The sequence below is a fragment of the Balaenoptera musculus genome, chromosome 1, assembly GCF_009873245.2.
Source record: "Balaenoptera musculus isolate JJ_BM4_2016_0621 chromosome 1, mBalMus1.pri.v3, whole genome shotgun sequence".
Classification (NCBI taxonomy): domain Eukaryota; kingdom Metazoa; phylum Chordata; class Mammalia; order Artiodactyla; family Balaenopteridae; genus Balaenoptera; species Balaenoptera musculus.
The window spans coordinates 95,469,677-95,493,826 of NC_045785.1; the positions used below are offsets into that span (position 1 = coordinate 95,469,677).

At 41.8% G+C, this 24,150-nt stretch overlaps 1 protein-coding gene across 1 annotated transcript in view; it reads left to right on the forward strand.

The window, feature by feature from the left end:
- Nucleotides 1–24,150, forward strand: part of FNDC7 (fibronectin type III domain containing 7) — a 29,134-nt gene that overhangs the window by 1,001 nt on the left and 3,983 nt on the right. The window contains exons 3-13 of the mRNA XM_036854047.1: nt 3,650–3,916; nt 4,428–4,446; nt 8,595–8,849; nt 9,985–10,245; nt 12,396–12,653; nt 13,281–13,535; nt 15,178–15,435; nt 16,009–16,263; nt 17,556–17,810; nt 19,404–19,664; nt 23,035–23,064. Coding sequence (XP_036709942.1) covers nt 3,854–3,916; nt 4,428–4,446; nt 8,595–8,849; nt 9,985–10,245; nt 12,396–12,653; nt 13,281–13,535; nt 15,178–15,435; nt 16,009–16,263; nt 17,556–17,810; nt 19,404–19,664; nt 23,035–23,064 — 2,170 coding nt within the window. The 5' untranslated portion in view covers nt 3,650–3,853. The remainder of the gene's footprint in view (nt 1–3,649; nt 3,917–4,427; nt 4,447–8,594; nt 8,850–9,984; nt 10,246–12,395; nt 12,654–13,280; nt 13,536–15,177; nt 15,436–16,008; nt 16,264–17,555; nt 17,811–19,403; nt 19,665–23,034; nt 23,065–24,150) is intronic.

Below are 24,150 nucleotides of genomic sequence, written 5' to 3' on the forward strand. Positions count from 1 at the left end.
CACTCCTGGATGCTCTGCTCCAATATTTTATATCAGAAAGAAACTTCCGTTTAAGCCACTTTCTTTATAGGTGTTCTGTCACTCTCAGCGAAACAAATCCTAGCGTAACAGATTTGAAATCTGGAATTGTAGACTAAGTAACAAAAACTAAAATATTTAACGTTAGCTTAGTAAAGGAGGTTGGATGTCAAGAAACATGGACACAGGTATTGTGGGTTAGAAAGCTGATGACTTGTTATACAACATCCTAAAATTTTCTCTCTCTTTCATTCCAACCCCTTGTCTTTATCTTTTTTTTTAACTTTTTTAAAAATTTATTTATTTTTGGCTATGTTGGGTCTTCGTTGCTGCGCGCGGGCTTTCTCTAGTTGCGGTGAGCGGGGCTGCTCTTCGTTGCGGTACACGGGCCTCTCATTGCAGTGACTTCTCTTGTTGCGGAGCACGGGCTCTAGGCTTGCGGGCTTCAGTAGCTGTGGCTCACAGGCTCCAGAGCGCAGGCTCAGTAGTTGTGGCGCACGGGCTTAGTTGCTCCACGGGATGTGGGATCTTCCCGGACCAGGGATCAAACCTGTGACCCCTGCATTGGCAGGCGGACACCCCACCACTGTGCCACCAGGGAAGTCCTTGTCTTTATCTTTTATTTTTCAGCCCTTCTCTTGGACTTTGGATGATTGACTAATCTTGATTTTCCTAGTATTACCCCATTAGTACACTAAGAATGTTTAAACAGACTCACTCTTATTATTATTTTTTTAATTTTAAACTTGATTTTATTTATTTATTTGTTGGCCACGCTGTGCAGTTTGCAGGATCTTAGTTCCCCAACCAGGGATTGAACTTGGTCCCAGCAGTGAAAGCACTGAGTCCTAACCACTGGACCACTAGGGAATTCCCTAAACAGACTCACTCTTATAACCGCTTCACCTCTTCATCGTCTTAGCTCCGTACCCCTCAGCACCAAAACTCAAGCATTTACTGCTTTGCGGAATCCCATTCCTGAAAGGAGAATTTCAGACAGTTGGTAAACTTAGTAATTCAAAATTTTAAAGTAAATTTATATTACAAAACAAGTGCTTTATATACATTGTTTCCCCATGGAACTGCTCAGCAATAACACATAACCTGTTTGACAACAACTAAGAAGTTGACATTAGCCAGAAATCAGTTACTAACATAAAATCATTGTACTTCCAGATCATTGTTTCTCCCTCTTCCCTGAACCTCCCAGCTCCTCTAAAGTTCATATCATCAGATTATACCATCCATTATCCCTCAGTTGTTCATGTCATTCACAGACCTCAAAAGATACTCCCCTAGTATTTTAATTCTTAGAGTTTAACAAACGTCTCAATACCTCTTTCCTCACTACTGTTAGAATTCTTAGTAATTCCAATACCCATTGAACAATCTTTCCAATTCTTGGGCCTCTCAGTTTCTTGATCACCTGACTTCCAATGATGTTTTTCTTCCACCTGACCTCAGCTACCATCTCCCATAGTTACATCCTAGAACTGGCCCATCACCAATAACTGAAACTTCTCCAGAGTTTCCATTTCAAACATCCCATCCTCTACTCACCAACTCCTCCATTTTCTGCTTACTTCCCTCTCATATCCTTTCCGACAATACTTTAACTCCACTGGGTTCTCCAGCCTATTGCTCCTGCTGACTTTTCCCTCTGCATTGCAGTCCCCACTGCCTCCGTGGTAGTGAGACATGGCAGCGAGCCTCACTTCCTTGCCCACCCAGCTTAGTTTCCACATTCCAATATTATAAATCACTTCCTTGTAAACACTCTCAATTCCCTTGCTGCAGTCTCTCTCCATCATACTTGTCTAGTAATACCCTAGTCCTACTTAAATACAACTCTCAGCCTACTCTGTGCCTGCACATGACCAGAAAAAATACACAATCATGCTGACTGGCATCTCTTTAAATTCATGACCATAAACCTCTGGAACTCTGGGTTTGTGTGAACCTGAGAGTGGGGCCTCCTTAAATTTTGCTCCCTAGGCGCCTCTCTAGTCTCACCCTCCCCCGACCCTGGTAGATGCCATAGTGCACCGTTCAGCTCTCCCCTCCTGAAATCAGGCAAGGCGAAACTATATTTGCTCGTCTCCCAGTCTTTAGATGTGGGCACCCCAGGGAAGAGGGTGTGACTTTGAGCAAGGCAGCTCTTAGCTAAGGGCAAGCCTGAGAAAGACTCAGCTAGACAGTCAGCCACCAACACTCCGGCAGGTGGGAGCGTGAGTGCTCACGTTGCTCTGGCCAAGCCCTCTTGCTCTTCAGGGCCTTTGCCCTTCCTCTTCCCTCTGCCTGGCATGCTCTTTTCCTAGGTTTCCAAAGGATTCATCCTCACTTCCCTGATGCCCATGCTCAAGCACCTCATTGCTGGAGAAATCCTCTCTGACCATGGTATACAAACTAAACTCTATCTCTCAATATTCTCTCCTGTTACTCTGCTTTATTTTTCTTCATAACATTTAGCAACACCTGACATTAGATAGTTGTAACGTTAGCTGCTTCTTTTGGCCTTCCTCTGCTAGAGTGTGTGTTCCATGAGCACAGAGCTCTGGTTTGCTTATGTTTATATCCCCAGTGTCCAGAACAATGCCTGGTATACAGTAGGTACTCCATATATACTTGTTAAATGCACAAATGAAAATGCCTTGAATTCATAGTAGTCAACTCATAGAAGACAGAGTGGTTTAGTGGAAGGATCTTAGAACGCTGAGTTAGACTGATTTTTGTAAACAACTTTAGTGGTGTAAAACTGACATACCATAAACTGCACATATTTATAATATAAACTCAATGTTTTGACATATGTATACACACATGAAACCATGACAATAATTCAGATAATGAACATATGCTTCCTCCCCACTTTTGGAATCCCTTTTGTAAATGGTGGGGAGGTACTGGGGATGGATGGATTTAATGTGCTCATTAAGGACCTCCCACTGTCTTTCTCAGCACAGGGACATGCTGCTGCCCTTTCCCTTTCTTTCTTCCTTTCCCCCTCCCTCCCTCCCTCCCTTCCTTCCTTCCTTCCTTCCTTTCTTGAATGTAATTGACACATAACACTGTCAAGTTTGAGGCATAAGTTTGAGGTGTACAAGTGTTAGTTTGATACATTTATATATTGTAATATGATTACTACAGTAGCATTAGCTAACATCTCTATCGCATCACATAATTATCATTTCTTTTTTGTGTTGAGAACAGTTAAGATTTAGTCTCTTAGCAACTTTGAAGTTTATGGTACGATATTGTTAACTATAATCGCTATGTTGTACGTTAGATTCCCAGAACTTTTTATCTACTAGTTTTAAATTTGTACCCTTAAACAACATCTCCCCAATCCCTCCACACCAGCCGACAGCAGAACCGATCACTTTGTACTGAAACAACAATAAGAACAACAAATAAAGGTGAAAAAGAAAAAATAAAACTGGTCAGGATCCCCAAGTTTAAAAGGATCATTTCACTATGTCAATAATTTCTATACAGCTTCGTAAAATTTTTATTTAGAAAAGAATTTTTAATAGAAAAGGGGAGCATTCTACACATCACCTTGAAACCCATGTTACAATAGCATTTTGACCCGGTTGGCATAGCTTTCTTCCACTCTCTTCTTGTTTTTCAGTCTTTGCAATACCTGTACCTGCCAGTCTCCAGGTGCCCCTAGTTACAGGTCAGCTCCACACACAGAAGGGGAGGAGCTACTTCCCGGGGTCTGTTCCCAGAATCACAGCCCCACATCCCAGCGACAAACAGTGCTGCCCACCTGGGGACCAAAGAGGACCCTGCCCACTTTGTTGTGTGCCATGTGAGTGCTCAGTCCAACAGGATGGCTGGTGGACAGGTGAAATGTTTGTCTGTGATTGGATTCAGTCTTATCTGCCTTAAAATGGTGAGTTCACCATTCCGACCTACCTGCAACTATTTAGGGGGAAAAAAAAGATACATTCAATATCTTTCTCTTTTTTTGAGGGCCTCAGTGGTGGGGAGATGGAAATCAAAATACTTTGGAGGCATACCAAGATTGTATATGTTTGTGTGTTTGAAATTTAATGCAATTTACTAGTGAAAGAAAACAAGAATATCATTATGTTTTAAGAACAAAGATTTCTGAAAAATCCATCAGCAGCTACTGACTTAGTTCAATAGGCAGATTCAGGGAGAGAAATGAAACAGTAATGTGATCTGTCTCCATCCTCTCAATTTCATTTAGGATTGCTTTGTGGTAGATTTGAGCGTTGGGAAATAATTTGTGCAAATAAATACTGTGTGTGGATTGGAATATTGCTCACATTTTGTATAAACATGTTGTGCTAAGTATATTACTGCTCTGATTTAGGTTTTACATTTCCCCAAATGGTGTTTTTCTTTATGGTTCTAATATTCTAAACTTTCCTTTTCAGGTTGCTTCAACAAAAACAGGTAACATTCTCTGAAATGCAAGTTTACCCTCCCCATATTTGATTTTTTTTTCCATTTTTTTGAGATATGTCAGAGCACACGGTTCTTTTTTTTTTTTCTTTCTTTTTAATTTTATTTATTTATGGCTGCGTTGGGTCTTCGTTTCTGTGCGAGGGCTTTCTCCAGTTGCGGCAAGCGGGGGCCACCCTTCATCGCGGTGCGCGGGCCTCTCACTATTGCGGCCTCTCTTGTTGCGGAGCACAGGCTCCAGACGCGCAGGCTCAGTAATTGTGGCTCACGGGCCTAGTTGCTCCGCGGCATGTGGGATCTTCCCAGACCAGGGCTCGAACCCGTGTCACCTGTATTGGCAGGCAGATTCTCAACCACTGTGCCACTACGGAAGCCCCCCATATTTGATTTTAATTTCCATTGTTAATTCCTGGGCTACCCTGAAATATAAAGGCTATACCAGGAAAAATATTCAACATTTTCTGAGCACTCACACTGTAAGTGTAACTGGTAAGACAAATACATGGATCAAAATTTAAAGATACATCCTCATAAGATATTCTTCTTGAGTACTGAGATGTATAGAGTCATGCAGTCATAGATTTTTCTCAAACACGGTTAACCATTAGTAAAGTATTACAATGATCATCATTCCAGTCAAAGAAACAAAATTTTAGTGAAGAGCCTAATTTATATAACTTTTCTTATTTGTCTTCTAAGGAATTAGAGGAGAAAACTAGAAACAGTTTGGATCAAAATTCTCTAATAAAAGATTCTCTAATAAAAAGATTAGATTCTCTAATAAAAAAGGTTTTATACTTCTAATATTGCATCCTTAAAATATAGACAATGAAAACCCAGAGCTGGAAAAAGGCTTTCTTTTAAGAGATTTTATCACCATTTTTCTTGAATAAATGACTGAAGACAAGGATAATTTCTCTACAGGCCTCTCCTGGTTCATGCATTCTAGAAATTTAAGTCCCTAGAATGGAAACTTATGTTTGATGGAATTTAGATGATCTGAAGGAACCATATAATATCAATTATATCACCAATAAACTCTCTTAGTAATTCAGCACAAATAAGAACAAATTTTATTTCTTATTTTGTATATACCACAGAAAAGGAAATATAAATAAGGCAATTAAAATGTTTGATATAGATTTTTGGCTGAGCCATAAAATCCGTGCTATACAATAGGTTTTTAAAAATTATTATTTCACGCTTTATTCTTACTTATTCTTGAGACACCTTCAGGATTGACCAGGAAGCTGTGAGAAGGACTATTTGGCCATAAACAAAGTGATTTTTAAAAAATCAATGGCCCTTCGATTGGGCAAAATCTAGTTCTGCTGTCTCTTAGAGGGTCCCAGGACCACAGGACACACTGAGCCCTCAGAACGGGCCTCTTTTTAGTCCCACGTTATCCACACTATTTGAGAGAAAGAATGGGGCAGACTGGATATACTGGTGATGCTGTTAATTGATTCATTCTGTCTTTTCAATAGATGTGATGTGTTTTATTGATACTGTATAGGAGGTTTCATTTGGGGTGTGTGTATTCTGATTCTTTTTGGGCTCTGGCATCGGCTGTTTATCTGTGTCTGGCCACTGGGGCCACATGGGCTAATTTAGATCTCTGAGTTGGTAGAATGCACAGATGCTGTGACTCAAAGGGTTTCATTTTTGACTAATCAGAGTGGTTGATTGCAAATCTAGGGAATAAATTTTTCTCTTTCATCAGTGCAGTTAGCGGGCCAAATACAGAACAAAGAAAGAGTGAAGAACCGCTGCTGATTTATGGAGACTTACATGTCCTGTTCAGTCTTCTCATCTCTTTAAGGGAAACATAGTACAGAGGTGTTGATCTTTTTTCATTGCTGTTACTGGTCAGATCCTGCTCTAGAACCATGTGTAAACAGGCAATCTGTCTCTCCAGCCTGTGCTTACCCCAGAGTCTCCATAATCCCACCTTCCCTGGCAGCACCCCCTCCATGGCAGTGCCATGCAGCCTGGCTTTTCCAAACCCCAAAATTGCTCATCCTGGTTCACACACACACACACACACACACACACACTAATCCTTCCTACCTTTCAATGTGCCCTTACATTCACTATTTTACTTAATCTTTACCATCTTAAGATGTAAGTATTTTACATTTCAAAGTAAACTCAAAGATGTAAGAATTATTAATATTCCATATACTCAAGGAAGAAAACTGAGACTAGAAGAGGTTAAATCACTTGTACGTGTTCATAGACAGAAGTAAATGGCAGAGCCAGGGCTCAAGCCCAGCATCCTGAAATCCAAATCCTTTGCTATTTTTCCATCATGAAACCCCGCATTTCATCCTGCTGATACTGGCTTCATGTACTACTATGCTTGGCAAATGTGCCCCTCCCAGCTCAATTCAATACGACAAATTTTGTGTAGTCCTCAGGCCCCTTGACAGGCCTGTGGGGAGATAGCTGGTGCCATGCCAGCCTTTTAGATGCCTTTCAAGCCACTCCATGAAGGCACTGTCACGACAATGTCTAGTTTGGTTGTCATTTGTCCAGGAAATTAGTCCATTCCAATGAGCAGGACTGGCTAACTGGAGATAAGATGAACAATGGGGACAAAGGAAGCAGCAGGGATTGAGAGACACTGCAAAGTTAGAGGAAAGAAGGCATTAACAGAGAACAAATAACTGGGCGAGCAGAAAAGAGATGAGTGTGTAGGAGGGATAAATGTGAGACCCCTGCGGGGGCTTTCTATCCTACAACAGGGAGGGGACATAGGCGCTTCCCGCAGAGTCAGCTTCTGCTGGCAAATGGCTAAGATGAGCCCCTGCAACTTTTCCCCAGCATTTATACCCATCATAGTTTTCTTTTGATGGCAAAGGAGACAGTTCTGGGTGATATTGAAGGAACGTCTGGCCAGTGCACAGTGGACTCTTTGTTCATTCTTGCAGCGTGGTTATTTCTGAGATGCTGCCAAAGCCAACTTTCTGGGCTGTGGGTACAGAAAGAGAAGTTGTCTGTATCACGCACATGGGGTTTTGCAGGTTGGGGTCTGTTGAAGGGAGGGAGTTGATACTGACAAATCACACATTTGGACAGTATTTACTCTTTGCCTCTTTGCCCTAGAGTTTTGTTTTGCACTTTAGTTTTGAATTTGGCATATAGTGATTTTACCCAGCAAATGCAGTACTTTAAATATAAAAGACCAATTGCCAGCTTCAAACCTAAAACCCAGATATTTTTGTTTGACCTTTTCTTCTACTTGGACCTCCTACACCCAGGGCATTTTTGAGTCCGTGGAGTTTTGCAGAGTAGTAAATCTGATTACCATGTTGTATCTTCTACCCCATGCCCAAAGTATAGGAATGCCTTGTGTAAACTCATGACATAAGCATTCACGGCCTCCTGGCAAACCATGGCCAGGCCCAGGTGAGGAGGGACCCTGGCATCTCATTCTTAGGCTGGGGCAGATGTTTTGATAGAGAAGGAGAGAATAAAGTTTATTTTTATTTTATATAGAAGAATCTGAAAATTGTTACACTCTGATAATATTAAAGACAGTACGCTCAATTATGAAGCAACTCAATTCTCCCCCTTCCTCCATTAGATTAAATGCCACTTGGAAAATGTGCAAAGTGCATGAGTGGAAGTCACAGCCTCGACAGAGGTGGGGGATGGAGGTGGACCCTTGCTGGAGACACAGTCGCATAGAAGTGGGGCAGGAAGGGGAGACCCATGACAAAGCATGCCGGGGGATTCACAGGACGCCAGACTGGAATAGCCTCCAGAATGGAAGCCCTCAGTTACTCTCTCCCTCCCCTCCGAGTTCTTCTCCCAAATCACTCCCTACTCTTAGTTAACTCTTTTAAAAGTACAAAAAGTGCAAATTATCCGAGAGGCAACTGGGAAAAACCTCTTTGAAGTCCCATTCCTGAATGGGAGGTTTGAGCTTTCTTGCTCTCTTCTGGAGAGTAGCTTTGCCTTTCTTTTCCTCTGTTTTTTTGTTTGTTTGTTTGTTTGTTTCTTGATCTGGAAAATAAGGGCAAGGTTTATGTCTGAAGGATGACATGAGAATGACTTAGTTTGAAAGTAAAATGATGAAAGAAGTAATCCTTACAGGTACCCTAGCTAATGTACACCTTCAAAATCTCTTTCAGCTCCCAAAATACCCACTATTGATCAGGCGTATTCAAAAATCAGCAACAGTATCACTGTGGAATGGGCTACAGTGCCAGGGGCCACCGGTTACCTCCTCACAGCCAGAGATGGGAACACTGTCATTGAAACCGTGGTGGCCAATTCCCCAGGCACTGTGACGGGCCTGAAGGCTGCAACCTTGTACCAAATCACCATCAGATCCATCAGTCCTGCTGGGAGAAGCCAGGCATCGCCTCCAAAACAGGCAAAGACAGGTAGCTGGACGCTCATCCTCTGTTGAGCAATTGCTTGTGACCTGGATCAATTACACTGAGGATGCAAATGCATGATGTAATTTTGTATCATGTGAATGTCTATGATTCAAGGCTCAGAAGTGAAAGCCACCAAGTGACTTTTTTTTTGGAATTCACATGTCTGTGGAGGAGGTGGTATGTAAATTCCAGATGCTTTGGAAAATAAAACCCATTTCTGGGCATCTTTAAAAGCATCCGTGCTTTCAAATCTCTGAAAAAGGGATTTCTGCTTCATTTTTTTTGTTTGTTTGTTTTATAAATGTATTTATTTATTTTTGGCTGCATTGAGTCTTTGTTGCTGCACGCGGGCTTTCTCTAGTTGTGGAGAGCAGGGGCTACTCTTTGTTGTGGTGCGCAGGCTTCTCATTGAGGTGGCTTCTCTTTGCAGAGCATGGGCACTAGCGTGTGTGAGCTTCAGTAGTTGTGGCACACGGTCTCAGTAGTTGTGGCTCGCGGGCTCTAGAGTGCAGGCTCAGTAGTTGTGGAGCATGGGCTTAGTTGCTCCGCAGCATGTGGGATCTTCCCGGACCAGGGATCAAACCCGTGTCCCCTGAATTGGCAGGCGGATTCTCAACCACTGCGCCATCAGGGAAGCCCAGGGATTTCTGTTTTTAACCTCAATTATCAATAAAACCATGTGGAATAAAGAACACATAGAAGAGATTTTGCTGCACTTTGACTTGTTTGAAATAAAACCATTTAGAGTTTGTCATCAGCATGACTTAAATTGATTTGATAAAGTTGTACCTCGGCATATTTCTGAAAGGTTGTGTGCAAGTTAAAATAGTATAAACTATCATTCCCCCCATTGATTTATATTATGATTACAGGGAGGTTTTATCTAATTTCTTACCAACTTCCAGTTGAAGGTATGCCTAATATTAGAATTTCTCTGTTCCCCCTTCCTCTGCTGAGTCATCTGTAATTAATACACATTTAAATAACAATTGTTTAATGGAACTCTGCCATGAATCCTATTGCAAAGCAAATAATTTTTTCATAATATGGATAATCAACCTCAAATTACTATTCCTAAATTTGAATTAGCCTCTCTTGCACTTTCATAACACAAATGCACAGGTTTTTGTCTTTGTAGTGCTGGCTGCACCAATTCTACAAGTAAGCTCTCCAAGTCCAGACTCTATTCTTGTGCAGTGGAAAAGCGTATATATGGCAACTGGATTTTCTGTGTCCATTATGCGAGCTAATGGTTTGGGGAGAATATGGAAAGAGAATACCACCAACACCTCCTTGACATTCACCAGTTTAGACGCTGGGACTCTCTACACCATAAAGGCCTATGCGTGGAATGCCAGCGGAACACCTGGGGATGACTCCACCTGCAATCAGAGAACAGGTAAGGACTTCGCAGCTCAGTCCCAACCTTCTCCTTTTTGATTAGTGAGAAGGGCTGTGCATTGCAGTCACTGAGAGCAGCGTTAAGTGATAAGTACAGAGCAGCTGGCAGCAGCTATTTAAATTGATTATGAGCTTATTTATAGTGTCCTGATAATTCCTCCTCGGTGGTTTAAATGCTTATGGCACGTGTAAAGAAATGCTGCTCAGGGCTTCCCTGGAGGTGCAGTGGTTGGGAATCTGCTTGCCAATGCAGGGGACAGGGGTTCGAGCCCTGGTCTGGGAGGATCCCACATGCCGCGGAGCAACTAGGTCCGTGAGCCACAACTACTGAGCCTGCGCGTCTGGAGCCTGTGCTCCGCAACAAGAGAGGCCGCGACAGTGAGAGGCCCGCGCACCGCGATGAAGAGTGGCCCCCACTCGCCACAACTAGAGAAAGGCTTCGCACAGAAACGAAGACGCAACACAGCCAAAAATAAATAAATTAATAAACTAATTAATTTAAAAACAAAAACAAAAAAGGCAGATGCTTGCTTAAAAAAAAAAAAAAGAAGAAATGCTGCTCAGAGTGCACAGAGCATGGCACCACCTCCCCAGAGCCAACTTATTTTCAGCTTATATGTTCAATATCACACAGCAGGAGATAATTCTTATTAGGTTTACCAGTCACCTCTTGTCCCTTCATAGGTTCAGACCAAGAGTAGAGACAAAAAGAACTGAGCCAAACAAGAATTTATTCAGCAGACATTTAATGAGTGTGTCCCAACTTTCAGCTGGCATTGCTCTAGAGGCACAGCAACAAACAAAACAAACTTCCTGTTATGGCACTTTGTGCCGTGGTGGGAATCAATATTTCAGATATATTTCCCAAAGTCCTCAGTTTGGGCCTGAGGTCAACGAGGTGCTTCCCACCACCTCTCCTCCAGCTGTAGGCTGAGAAGCTGATGCATCGTGTGTGTTCTCACAATCCCCATTGCAGGGATACCTGACCAGGGCGTCCTACTGCATGATAACTAGATGCCCAAACTGAGCTGCTGCTCTGAGCCAAAAGAACGAGATGGAGAGAGAGGGAAGAAGAGAGATTTTTCCTTCTCTTGAGGCAGAGTGAGTCATCCTCTGACAATATGGTCTAGTAGATGCCGGACTCACCAACCAGATTAGCTGTTTCATCTCTTGGGGAGGACCAAGGAGAAAGTGGAAAGAAACCAGAAATGTTCTCTCCAACACTTCCTACTTTGGAGGGGAGTGGAAGCCTCATTGTCTATAGGCCGAAGCAGAACTGTAGGGAGAAGTGAAGGGTTTGCCTTTTATATGACTTTTCCAGGTAGAAATCAGAGCAAGGTGGCCCTAAGGTGATTCATGATGGGCCTGGTGAGTCAGGATGTCTGTAACAAACCAGTCTCTCTGGGCCTCTTCCAAGGCATTCACTCATTCTTTCTCTCCACAAACATTTATTGAGGGTCTCAAGCTTTTTTAGGAGGATAAGCCTGAGGAAAGGAAGGCATATTTCTAAGACTGCAGAGGAAATCGTTTTGGAGATGCTAAAAAACTGCCTTCCTGTGTGACCATCACACTTGATACTTTCCTTCTTTCCCTTTGATTTAGAATAGAAAGTCTGCTCTTCTGTAAACAGCTGTGACCTAAAAGCTCTTACATGTCTTAGCATGTGTCAAAAGTAAAGAAAGAATGTTGTTGAAACTAATCTGTTTAACTTCATCAATCTATAATAGAATATTTGACCTACCACTTGATAATATACCCACATGGCCCTCTTAGCCCTTCACATTTATAACTTCATTTAATTATTTCTATCACTTATCAAATTGTGCATTCACTCATTCATTCATTCAAAATGTTTATTTAGCAGCTATATGTGCTAGGATCTATTTTACAGATGAGAAAAATAAATAAATAACAAAAAGATTAAATAACATGGCCAAAGTCATATAGATAGTTATGAGTTTGCATAGTTAATGGGAGATGTGTTACCAGTTCTCAGGTACCCTAAATCCCAATTTTATGCTTTGTACACTTGCAAGTATCATGTGATTGGAGTACCCCATCCTCCAAGCTCTGCAATATTGTTAGGCCAAATCTTACTTGGGTTCTTGAGGTTACTGCAAAAATCTTAATTGTTTCTCAAAAATGTAGGTCCTCGTGCTCCTGCCAACATTCAAGTCTCTTTTGATAGTGGTTCTCTGAAGGCATCTGTTTCATGGGCACCGACAGAAGGAGCTTTCAACTATACCGTGATGGCTTTGAGTGACTCTTCCAGGCTGAGCTGTAGTACGACTTTCAGTTCCTGCACCATCTCCCCTCTCCAGTGTGGAACCAAGTACCTGATTTCAGTTTTAGCAACTAATGATGCCGGATCTAGCAGATCAATTTCAGCAGTGACCCTGAAAACTGGTATGTAAACAAGAGTGAGATCACTGGGGGGGTTGGCAAGCCAAAGTGACTACCATTAGGGAAACAAATAATCACATGACTGTTCCAGAACACTCTAGAACAAGCAAAAATGAAGGCCTGGTCTAAATGAAAGTGTTGAGTTGGACATTCTGATGAGTTTGAATAATGTTGATAGTGAAACCAGATCTCGTGCATTGGAAAAAACACTGAAATTTAGGAAACCTGGTTCCTATTCCAGATCTTTCACTAATTAGTTTATTTTCTTTTGCATTTGTAAAGTTGTAAATATTCTAGGATCCAGTTTGAGTGATACACAACTCTAGCTGTGCAGTACAGATGGTGGTCTCTTATTTACATCGTGTTTCACAGACCTAGGCCTGGTGGGAGCTATCTTTTTAAGATAAAGATGGAATGTCTATAGTTTGGAATATGTGTTTAGATATCTTCCCACTTTCATTCTCATCAAAGAGACAAAGAGATACATATGTGGAGGTCTACGCTTCAATTTAGAAATATCTGTGTGTTTTGGGGATGAGAACTAACATTTAGTGAAGAGCTACTATGCAAAGATGCAAAGAAAATCTCTTGCAGTACTCTCACAACTGTTAATTATTTATCATTTCCTAGTTGCTTGTGCACCTGGAAGGGTGACAATCCAAGAAGATCCCCCTGGCCACCTGTCTGTGGCTTGGTCCAATGTGCATCTGGGTGATTACTATGTGGCCTTTGTGAAGAGTGACGATGGCTTGGAAGTACACTGCAACACCTCCTTCACCCAGTGCAATTTCTTATCTGAGTGTGGCTTCACTTACTTTATTAGTGTTTTTGCCTATAACAAGGCAGGACAGAGTCCTTTGGGTGATGTGTTTAATTATACCACAGGTGAGTTGCACTTGATGCTTGTAAAGGGAGTTGAGTTCTGAGTTCACTAAACTCAGCAGCAGAATGGATCATCCATTGCACTTATTGACTTACCTAGACCACCTGGGAGCCATTCTAGGGCCAAGAATGGAAAGTGAATCTCTTCTTTCACATTCTTTCCAGACTAGGGAATTTGGACTTCGTGGACTCAAGCTTAACAAGAATGCAAGGTTTAGGAGTGAAAAGAAGGGAGTGTTGTTATTCAAGCTTGCTCTGAAAATTTGAACCCTCCACCGAGATCTACTCAGTGTTCAGGCCTGTGCTGGAAGCTGAAGGGGAGGTGATCCTTAGGTCTCAGAGTTCACTCTTTCCCCAAGCCCAGAAAACAGGGATGCAATGGCAAAGATTCTACATGGTGTGGAGGGCTTTGGAGTAGGACACCTGGGTTTAAGTCCTAACTTGACCACCAACTCATTTGCAAAATGGGAATAATGATGTCTACCTTGCTAAGTTCCTTAGTATCTGCTATTGCAAAATGGGACAAATAATAATGAGAACATGAATATGAAAAGGTCTTTGTATGTGAGAAAAGCACAATGCAAATATTTTTATTAGCATCATTATTATTGTTACTATTATTCTCCACTAGGCTTGGGTCTTCAAAGGGCAGGGATTGTATTTTATTTATCTCTTCATCCTGAATGCTTATCATAGTATGACTGGCATATGGGAGATGTTCGATTTTTAAAGAATGAATGGAGTGAGTGACAAAATTAATTAACTATATTTACAAACAAGAATACTATAATATAATTATATAAATAACAATACATTTTTAATATTTATGTACTTATTTGGTTGCGACTGGTCTTAGTTGCAGCAGGCGGGCTCCTTAGTTGTGGCATGTGAACTCTTAGTTGTGACATTCTTGTGGGATCTAGTTCCCTGACCAGGGATCGAACCTAGGCCCCTACATTTTTACCAAGATGAAGGAATCAAATAATTGGTGCCTTTGGAATTTAGAGTCAGAGGCTATCAATAAGGTCTCAAGAGCACAGGAGGGTCTTCCGGAGGGAGTGGCCTTGAACTGGATCTTTAAGGATGGATGGAATGTAGGTGGGGCAAGAGCATTCCAGAGAAACCCCATGTGAGTTAGACACTTGTCAGAATTTGTCTGTGAGGTAGTGTAGGGCCTCTTCTAAAATCTACTAATACAATGCTTCTTCCCCTCCTCTGCCCCCTAGTTTCATCTAGTTTAGTGTCTGGAAAGACTGATAGGATCTAAAGTTAAACTAAACATGATTTTGTTAGGCAGAAGAAGGGAACCGCATTCCAGTAGCGTGAACACAATCTTTGAGGCATAGGGAAATAAAAGCACGTGTGGGAATTGAGGGGTCTGGTGAGGCAGGGGATGGGGGAGGGGCAGCTGGACATATCGACTGGGTAGAGCTTGTAATAACCTTGCATGTCATGCATAGAGAATTTACCCTCTACGTAGTGGGTGTTAGGCCAGGATTGGAGCTGGACAGACCTGTAGGAGATTGTTGCAGTGACTTAGGAGGGTAGTGCAGAGGCTCTGGGCACGGAGACGCCAGGACTCAAGGCCACTCTGACAGCATGGCTCCTGCACTGACCTCCGCTCTCTCTCTGCTCCTGCTCTCAGCTCCCTGTTGTCCTGGTGACATTAACCCTGTGTTGGTGTCCAGTGACAGAGTAGAGATCGTCTGGTCTCCCGTCCGTGGTGCCGAACTTTATGAAACCAAGGCTGTAGATGGGTTCAGCGTGGTTGAGTGCAATGACACTGTTCCGGCTTGCACCCTTTCTGCTCTAGAGTGTGACACCAAGTACAACATCACGGTGTATTCCTTCAGTGAAGTCCGGGGCAGCAATACGTCATGTACTTCCCGATTTATAACCACAGGTATGATACAGCAAAGATTTCATTCACTGATTCTGAATGGCTCCCCCCAGCTATGTCCCTCAGGAAGGGCATTCGGCAAAAAATGGTAAAAAGGCTAACTGCCAGTAGCCACCCTGTTGTGGTGACCCTGAGAGCCCCTGTCTTACTAAGGAGAGGCAGAAGAGGAGGTGGAAGAGGGAAAGAGGACAAAAAGGAAATAGGAGACCATGGGGAGAGTGGAAGGTTTTGCTAGTGATTACCTAGCCATTCACTTCCTCCTACCTTTGGGGCACCTGCCTCTATTCACACCATGAAGGTTAAGACCACAAATGTTTGTCCTAATTACTTTCGCTTTTGGAGTTCAAATGGCTCCTTAACATTTTCCAATTAGTCCGACACTATGGGAACCCAATACCATACATCAATGTCAACAAGGTTTCCACACAAAGGTTCTATGAATTTGCCCTACATGCATGGTATGGTCGAAAGTAATGATCTCATTTTGGGGGGGGGGGAAAGGTCAGTTTTAGACCAAATGGCACGTGTGATATTTTTGATTCTGACTGTTTCCATTCATAATCTAAAATCTCTCAGCTCCTTGCAGTCCTGAAATCAAAAATGTTTCGAAGGATGCCTTTTCCATGATTAACGTGTACTGGCGATCCACTAACGATGAGGCCACTTACACGGTGACTGCCCAGGGAGAGAAAGGGCTGCACCGGTGCAGCAGCACGGGAGAGTCCTGCACCTTGTGGGGCTTGCCCTGCGGCTCAGTGTTCTCCGTCACCGCTGTGGCTGAAACACCAGCAGGACGGAGCCTGCCCAGCTACAGTGTGCCCTTAGAAACGGGTATGTAGCAACCACAGCCTGAACCTCAACTTCAATGGGGTCCTTAGGAATTGTTTTAGGACACGAACTTTCTTATTTGATTCACCCTAAGTGAGATAGAAATACCTTAAACTCAGAGAGGCCTTTCAAAGAGCCCCAGTCTTAGAAAACTTTCACACACGTTCTGTAAAAGTATCATCTGAAGGCTCTAATATATTCAAATACCAACATCAAAGGAGGAATACATTGACTCTGCAAAAACATTTATTTGAATTCGTATTCCCCCATGACACAACCTACCAAAACTAACAAGTGGCCAAATGAACTAGTTTATTATTTATTTCTTTGGTTCAGCCCTTTCGAATCTTTCTCTAAAAAATGCTTTCTGAGTTTCAGTTTCCTAATTGCTAGAAGGGGATAATGGCTTTATTGGGTGGCTGTGAATATTACGTTATTTATGCTGCAGAGCACTTAGCGTGCCTGATGCACAGTAAGAGCTTGATAAACGAAAGCTGTTATTGCTTCATAGCATTGTGTGTGAATGAAATTTAGCAAATTACTTAAAGCCTTTGGACATTATTTTCTCTTATATACAACGATAGATGGCACCTTAGATAAGTTGAAACGTAAAGAGCGGCAGAATAGAGACAATGCCAAATACGCAAGAAGATTCCAGATATTCTATATCCTGTATAATGGATCTTTGAAAAGTTGAGAATTGGTTGTGGTACTCTTAGGTGGCTAAGAATATTTTGAGCTTTTATATCAGCTGTGTACTATGACATGCATGAGAAAGGCAAAATACATTTCATTGCAAATGTGAGATACATTGGGAGAAAAGGTGAATGCAACCATTGCTTTAAAATTTGCAATTGGAATTGTTAAAGTTGGAGAACAACAAAGCGTTTCTCAATTATTCTGAAAAAAATTGGGGAGAATCTCACATTACCCATAGCCAGTTATTGCACTGCATTCTTGGGGAAAGCACCTGCTATATACAGTGATGTTAAATAATGTATCAGAGAGAATGAGATTTTACTTAACAAAAGAAAATTTTTTAAGTTTTTTTTTAATTTATCTTTTTATTGAAGTATAGTTGATGTACAATGTCATAGAAGTTACAATATAGTGATTCACAATTTTTAAAGGTTATATTCCATTTACAGTTATTAAGGACATTTTGATTAACAGTTGAAGGTTTGAGAAATTTAGGATATTGAATGAAACACAGGCAAAATACCATACTTGGTTAGTTTTCACAAATAACCCTCATTGGAAGTAAATCCCCAGTGTTTTCTCTTTCCTCATTTAAGTGCCGTGCTGTCCAGCCAGTCTGACAGTAACTCCGGTCACACAATCGGTGATCAACGTGAGCTGGACTGTTGGGACCGGCGCCCAAACCTATGTGACAGTTCTGGAGTCACACACTGGACAGTCTAAGTGTCACACCCGTCAAAACCACTGCCTCCTGGGATGCATCTCATGCGGCATCAATTACACAGTGGCATTAAAAGCAATTAGTGCCACTGGGCTGACTGCGGACTGTGGCTACCAAAGTTATTCCTCGAGTAAGTGAATTCTAACCTCTAGCTCTAGAGTATCAACAAGGACCTTGACTATTATAGATCCAGACATAACCTTTCCATCTCATTTTAAAAGATGCTGCATCTCCACCGAGCTTGCATGGTAAGTTCAGATTACTTTCTAAAATGTTTACAGTTTTCCTCTTGACTTAGGACCTCAAAGGTTCAGAGGCTTCTGTTAGTAGTTGGTGAATTAACTCCCCTGGTAGCAAGGTTCAGGTATACTTTTTCTGAAGGAAGGATAGGTTTTTATATGACCCAGCTACCTGTAGCACAGAGTAACTCAGTCTGGCAGAGTTTTCAGAAAGCATTTAGATCACACATTCTATTTGGCTTGAATTTTTCTTTCTTATTATTATTATGCTACTACCTCACTCTTCTAAACCACTCCAGCTTCTTCTATGGTTTCTTATTTCAACAGGTTAACAGAGCACAGTATTGCATCTTGTTCTTCACAAAGACCAAGCCACTAGGAAATAGTGGGAGAAGTAGGGAGTGGTACAGGGTTAGCAAATAAGATTTCTCTGGTGTAATTCTAGTCCACTGAAGTGGCTGCTTGGAGAACTGTTTTGAAAAAATCTTCTGAGGATGCTTCTCAGGCTTAATGGGAGACAGTATGATGACCAGTTAGCTGTATCTTCCCCGAGGCATGGGGTGGGAGAGTTGAAATATAATTTTGGCATCCCAAAGGTAGTAGAGTGAGTCTTCAACTAGGAGTTTAAAGACCTGGCTTCTTAAGCTGCACTGTGTTACCTTATTCTCTGATTCCGTTTCCTCATTGGTAAGAGAAATAGGAATGATCATGATATGAAAGCATTTAAAATGTGCTACACATACATAAGCTGGATTATCATTCCTTTTGGCCCATTAGCTTTCATTAGGTTTGCTGCCTAATTTCTCACCTTGATATCCAGTTCTGGAAATATGGCCCATTGCTTACCTTCACACCTAAAAAACCTTTTTTTTTTTTTAAAGAATAAATCAAAGAAGTCTATCTGTAACTGAATTTTTTTTTATTATTATACAATAACATTTTTATTTTAGTTACTGAGGAATCCACCATTTGACACCTAATATGTGGCCTGCTCAAGGTATTCAAGAAAGGAGAAAGGAAAAGTACCCAGTCAGCTAGCATTGGTGAAGAGTGGACCAGCGACAGGCGTCATGCTACTCAGCTCAGCAAAATAGGTCTTTTCAGTTAATGCTGAATGCACTTAATTATATTTAAATTGAATCCCACTAAAATCATATGAAAATAGGGCATTATGAGGGATCTTGACAAGAATTCTGTGCATTTGACTCATAAAGTTTGAGTCATATACAATACATATCTGCCAAGCGTGGACTTTTGGCCTCACCATTGTTCTCTATTAAAAACTCATGCCCCACCTCACCCTCACACATGGATTTCTAATCATGTAACCCACCACAGAAGGAACTTGAATACTCCCTCAAATCTTGCTCTAATCATTTATTATTGAGTAGGCTACTTATGTTGTTTCCCTGTAGTAACAAAGGCCAGGTTTGTGGTGATGGTGGAATAGTGATGTGTTTGTTTCTGTTTGTTTTATCCTTCAGGTTCCTGCTGCCCTTTGGAGGTGAAATTATATAGGCTGGGCCCTAATGGCATCCGGATCTACTGGCAGGCCTCCAGGGGCTCCGCCAATTACAGCACTGACCTCTATGGTTCCAAAGGCATTTTCACGTGTGCCCCAAGCGCTGGCCTCAGTTTCTGTGATATCACCGAGATACCCTGCGGGGATGTATATACCGTGATGGTCTCCCCAGTTGCTGAGACAGGACTGAAGCTTACTTTCTGTCCAAAAAAAATATATTCAGGTAGGGCAAATTATGACCCTTTATTTAAAACTAGCCCTCAACTCAATCTGTGAATTAAGACTCAGAACAATCACACTTATTTGCTATGTAGGAAGGTCAAAGAGGGCATGGCATTTTGTACATCCTGCAGGCAGATTCTGGCTACTGGGGACCCCAAGCTTCCTTGGAATTGTGATGCTTTATTATTACTTGATTTGGAGACACTCCTCTCATCCCTCTCTCTCTTTTCTCCTTCAGAAAAAGGACCAGATGCTTGCTGCTTAAACAGTAAAGCAGATTTAAAATGATTTTCTGCTTGAGATTTGGGGATAGGTTTGTAACATAGTGTTAGAGATAATGACAAACAACCTGAATGTTTGTAATAAGAGACTTGAACCTTTATTTGCACAGATTCAGACTTATGACTGAGGGAGAGTTGGAGGACCAGAAAAAAACAAATTTATAAATCATAAGCTAGGTTTGGAAATATGAGTGGGCAGACAGTCTGTGATCACAAAACACACGAATGTCAGCCACTGCCATCTCACCAGAGCTGGCAGAAAAACATTAGGAATTCTCCTGCTCTGTATTCCAACGCGTTCTGCTACCTTGCCCAGGGCATAGTCATGTATTTTTCATATATTTCTAAAATAAAATAAAATGAAGAGATGATGAAGCCCTAGAACTTTGCACGTGAACACAAGAAGAGGAATAAATATTGGCTCAGAAACTTTACTAATAACCAGGATCTAAAATTTCCAATTATGGGTTGGTGACAAGAAGGTTCAAGATGGCTCCTGGTGATGGAACCAGGCCTGGTCCTCTTCAGGGGGTGTTCTTGCTGTCCTTGGTTGTCATGCTCTGATTTCTTGCTTTTTCATTATCTTGTCCAGAGGACAAGCTGGCCCAAAGCATGGCCCTATGGGAAGGGCCAGGAATAGGTTGTTGGGCTGAGGATGAGCTCTTAGGAAGAAGAGCCTACAGGTCAACAACAATACTTCACTATATTTGCATAATGTTTTGAAATTTATCAAGCATTTTCATATTCAATATTTCACTGAATGCTCAAAATAACTCTATGAGGTAGGTTCAACAGATTTTATTATCTCCAATATATAAATGAGCAAACTGAGACTCAGAGGCTCCCAAATCTCTACCTACAACCCTTCTCTTCTTCTAACCTCTAAATCCATATGCAAATATGTTATCTCTACTTAGAGATATGACCCAGGCATTTCAACTCCTCAAGGCCAAAAGGAATTTCTGATCTTCTGCAGTTTTTGATCTTCTGTCATCCTTGTTTCAAGTACTCAAGCTGAAAACCCAGGAGTCAGCTTCCCTCTCCTTCACTCTCCATGTTTTAGTAGTCTCCCAGCCCTGTCCTGTTCACTCCATGATGGTTTCTAAACCATCTTCTAAATCCAACTTCTTCTCTTCATTCTTATAGCTACTTCAGTATTTCAGGGTCTTACTACCTCTCCCCTATACTACTACACCAGTCCTGTCCTCCTGCCCGCTTGCCAGAGTTGTCATTCTAGGACACTGACCCAACTGTCTTTCTTTCATGCTTCAAAATCCTCAGAAATGTTCTATTGCCCCATAGAATAAAATTCAATCCTCTGAGCATGCCATTTAAGGTCCCTTACAATCTGTCCCGCATCTGTCTTTCTACACCTGCACTATCCAATAGAAATTTAATGCAAGTTTAAAAAATTTAAATTTTCTAGTAGCCATGTTAAAAAGGTAAAAAGAAATAGGTGCAATTAATTTAATAGTATACTTTAGTTAATTTTAATCCAATATATCCAAAATATTCTACTTTTCAACATGGAATCAATATAAAAATTTTATATATTTTTTTCTATACTAAGTCTTCAAAATCTTGTGTGCATTTATTTAATACAGCATATCAGTTCAGAGTAGCCACATTTGGAATGCTCATAGCTACATGTGGTGAGTGGCTACTGTATTGGACAGTACAATTCTAGGTTCATTCTGCAACATCTCTCCTGAGAAGACTCCATTCTCTAGTCTAGTCACATGGAACAATTCACACACATCTGCCCTTGCCACACACACATACCATGGCACATCATGTTTCTGAGGTAATGCAGCACTCCTCTCTTTGCCTGGATTTCCACCCCACCTCAACCAAGGGAACCCAAACTCCCCCTCCTCTCTGAAGTCTTCTCCAATTCTCATAGTCTGAGTTCGTCTCCCTCCTTTATGACTCCACCTCACTCTTATCTTCACCACACCATATTACTGTGAGTTGAATGTGTGTTATTTCTGCTAAATGGTAATCTCTTGGACTCTCAGTACTTTGCATGTAAGTGTTGCCCAATACATTTTAAATTTAAAAAAGAATGCATAAAAGAGTGTATGTGTTTGTCTATGATTATACAGCCAATAAGTGAGTGATGGAAGTCTTTGTTCTTTCTCCTACTTCATACTCACAATTCAAAACTTAGAGAGTCATTCCTCTGATGGTTTGTTAGTTGGAACTCTAATACCTTTGGTGGGGTGTTATCTCAAGCCTGTAGCCATTTCACTTTAGTAAGGGTTGGGTGTCTAGACTCAAGTTAAGGAATCTACCTTTGCTCTGTCTCCCTAGTAAAAACCATGCATCTGGGGGAAGTTTTTGGTTTTGTTTTTTGGTGTGCGTGTGTGTATGTGTGTGTGTGTTTTTTCTCCAATATCAATGCTGCCTTAATCCTATAATTAGGATGATACTGTAAATGATAATAATGACTAATATTTATTGAGTGCTGTGTGCCAGACACTATTCTAAGGGCTTTACATGTATTAACTCAGTTGACCCTTATAACAACCCTATGAGGTTGACATTTTTTTTTTTTTTTTGGCTGCATTGGGTCTTCGTTGCTGTGTGTGGGCTTTCTCTAGTTGCGGCAAGCGGGGGCTACTCTTTGTTGCGGTACACAGGCTTCTCATTACGGTGGCTTGTCTTGTTGCGGAGCATGGGCTCTAGGTGCACGGGCTTCAGTAGCTGTGGCTCGTGGGCTCTAGAGCACAGGCTCAGTAGTTGTGGCGCACGGGCTTAGTTGCTCCGCAGCATGTGGGATTTTCCCGGACCAGGGCTCGAACCCATGTCCCCTGCACTGGCAGGCAGATTCTTAACCACTGCGCCACCAGGGAAGTCCGAGGCTGGCATTCTTATTCTTACCACTTAACAAATAAACTGAGGTACAGAAAAGTCAAGTAATTTGTCCAAGTTCATACTGTTAACAGGTATCTCCTTCTCTTATCCCCTAAGCTGATTCTTATTCATTCTTTGGTTCACTTTCCTATTATTCTTTCTTAAATTATGTCTTCACCATCTCAAATACATCAATAAATGTATTTTAAATACTTGTGTTTTTATTTATTACAGTAACCTGCTCTGGAAGTACACTTGGAATGGGTAAGTCATTTTTCTCATGGATACAGTAGAAAGGAATTTTTTTGTTGCTCTTTAAGGTGACTTAAGTCAGGATCAAAGCTGACTCTTTAGGGACTTCCCTGGTGGCTCAGTGGGTAAGACTCTGCACTCCCAATGCAGGGGGCCCAGGTTTGATCCCTGGTGGGGGAACTAGATCCCACGTGCATGCTGCAACTAAGTCCGCATGCCGCAACAAAGATCCTGTGTGCCGCAACTAAGACCTGGTGCAGCCAAAATAAATTTAAGAACAACAACACCAACAACAAAGGCTCATGCAGCCCTTGATATTAAAAAAAAAAAGCTGACTTCAATTAGAAAGGCAAACGCTTTCTTTCTGTGATGTGAGGGGTCCTTGCTCTCCTCTCCCATAACATTTTCTCCCCTATTAGATTGTCTCCCCTCAGATTCCACCAGTGGAGATGAACTCCTTTGGATTCTGAAATTTTTTCAGTCTTCCGGGGTCCCACAGGAAAATGTAAATATGTTTCAGAGAGGCAGCCGCTTCATCCCTCACTTCAGAGAGTGGTTTCCAACCCTGCTATACACTGAGTCACTTTGAGAGCTTAAGAGTAATTGATGCCTGGGCTCTATCCCCAGAAAATCTGATTTAATTGGTTTGGGGTAAAGTCTGGGCATCAGGGTTTCTAAGAGCTCTTTGGGTGATTCTAAAGTGTAGTGTAGCCAAGGCTGAGAACTGCTGCTTTAGAGCAGACCTTCTCAAACCTTATTGTGCATCCGAATCACCTGGGGCCTTGTTAAAACCAGATTCTGATTTGGTAGGTGTAGGAAAGATCTGAGACTTTGCACTACGAACAAGGTCCGGGTGATGCTGGTGACGCCGATACTGCTGGTCTGACCTCACTCTTTTTTTTTTTAATTAATTAATTAATTAATTTTTGGCTGCGTTGGGTCTTTGTTGCTGCACACGGGCTTTCTCTAGTTGTGGTGAGCGGGGGCTACTCTTTGTTGCGGTGTGCGGGCTTCTCATTGCGGTGGCTTCTCTTGTTGCGGAACACAGGCTCTAGGCGCCCGGGCTTCAGTAGCTGTGGCACGTGGGCTCAGTAGTTG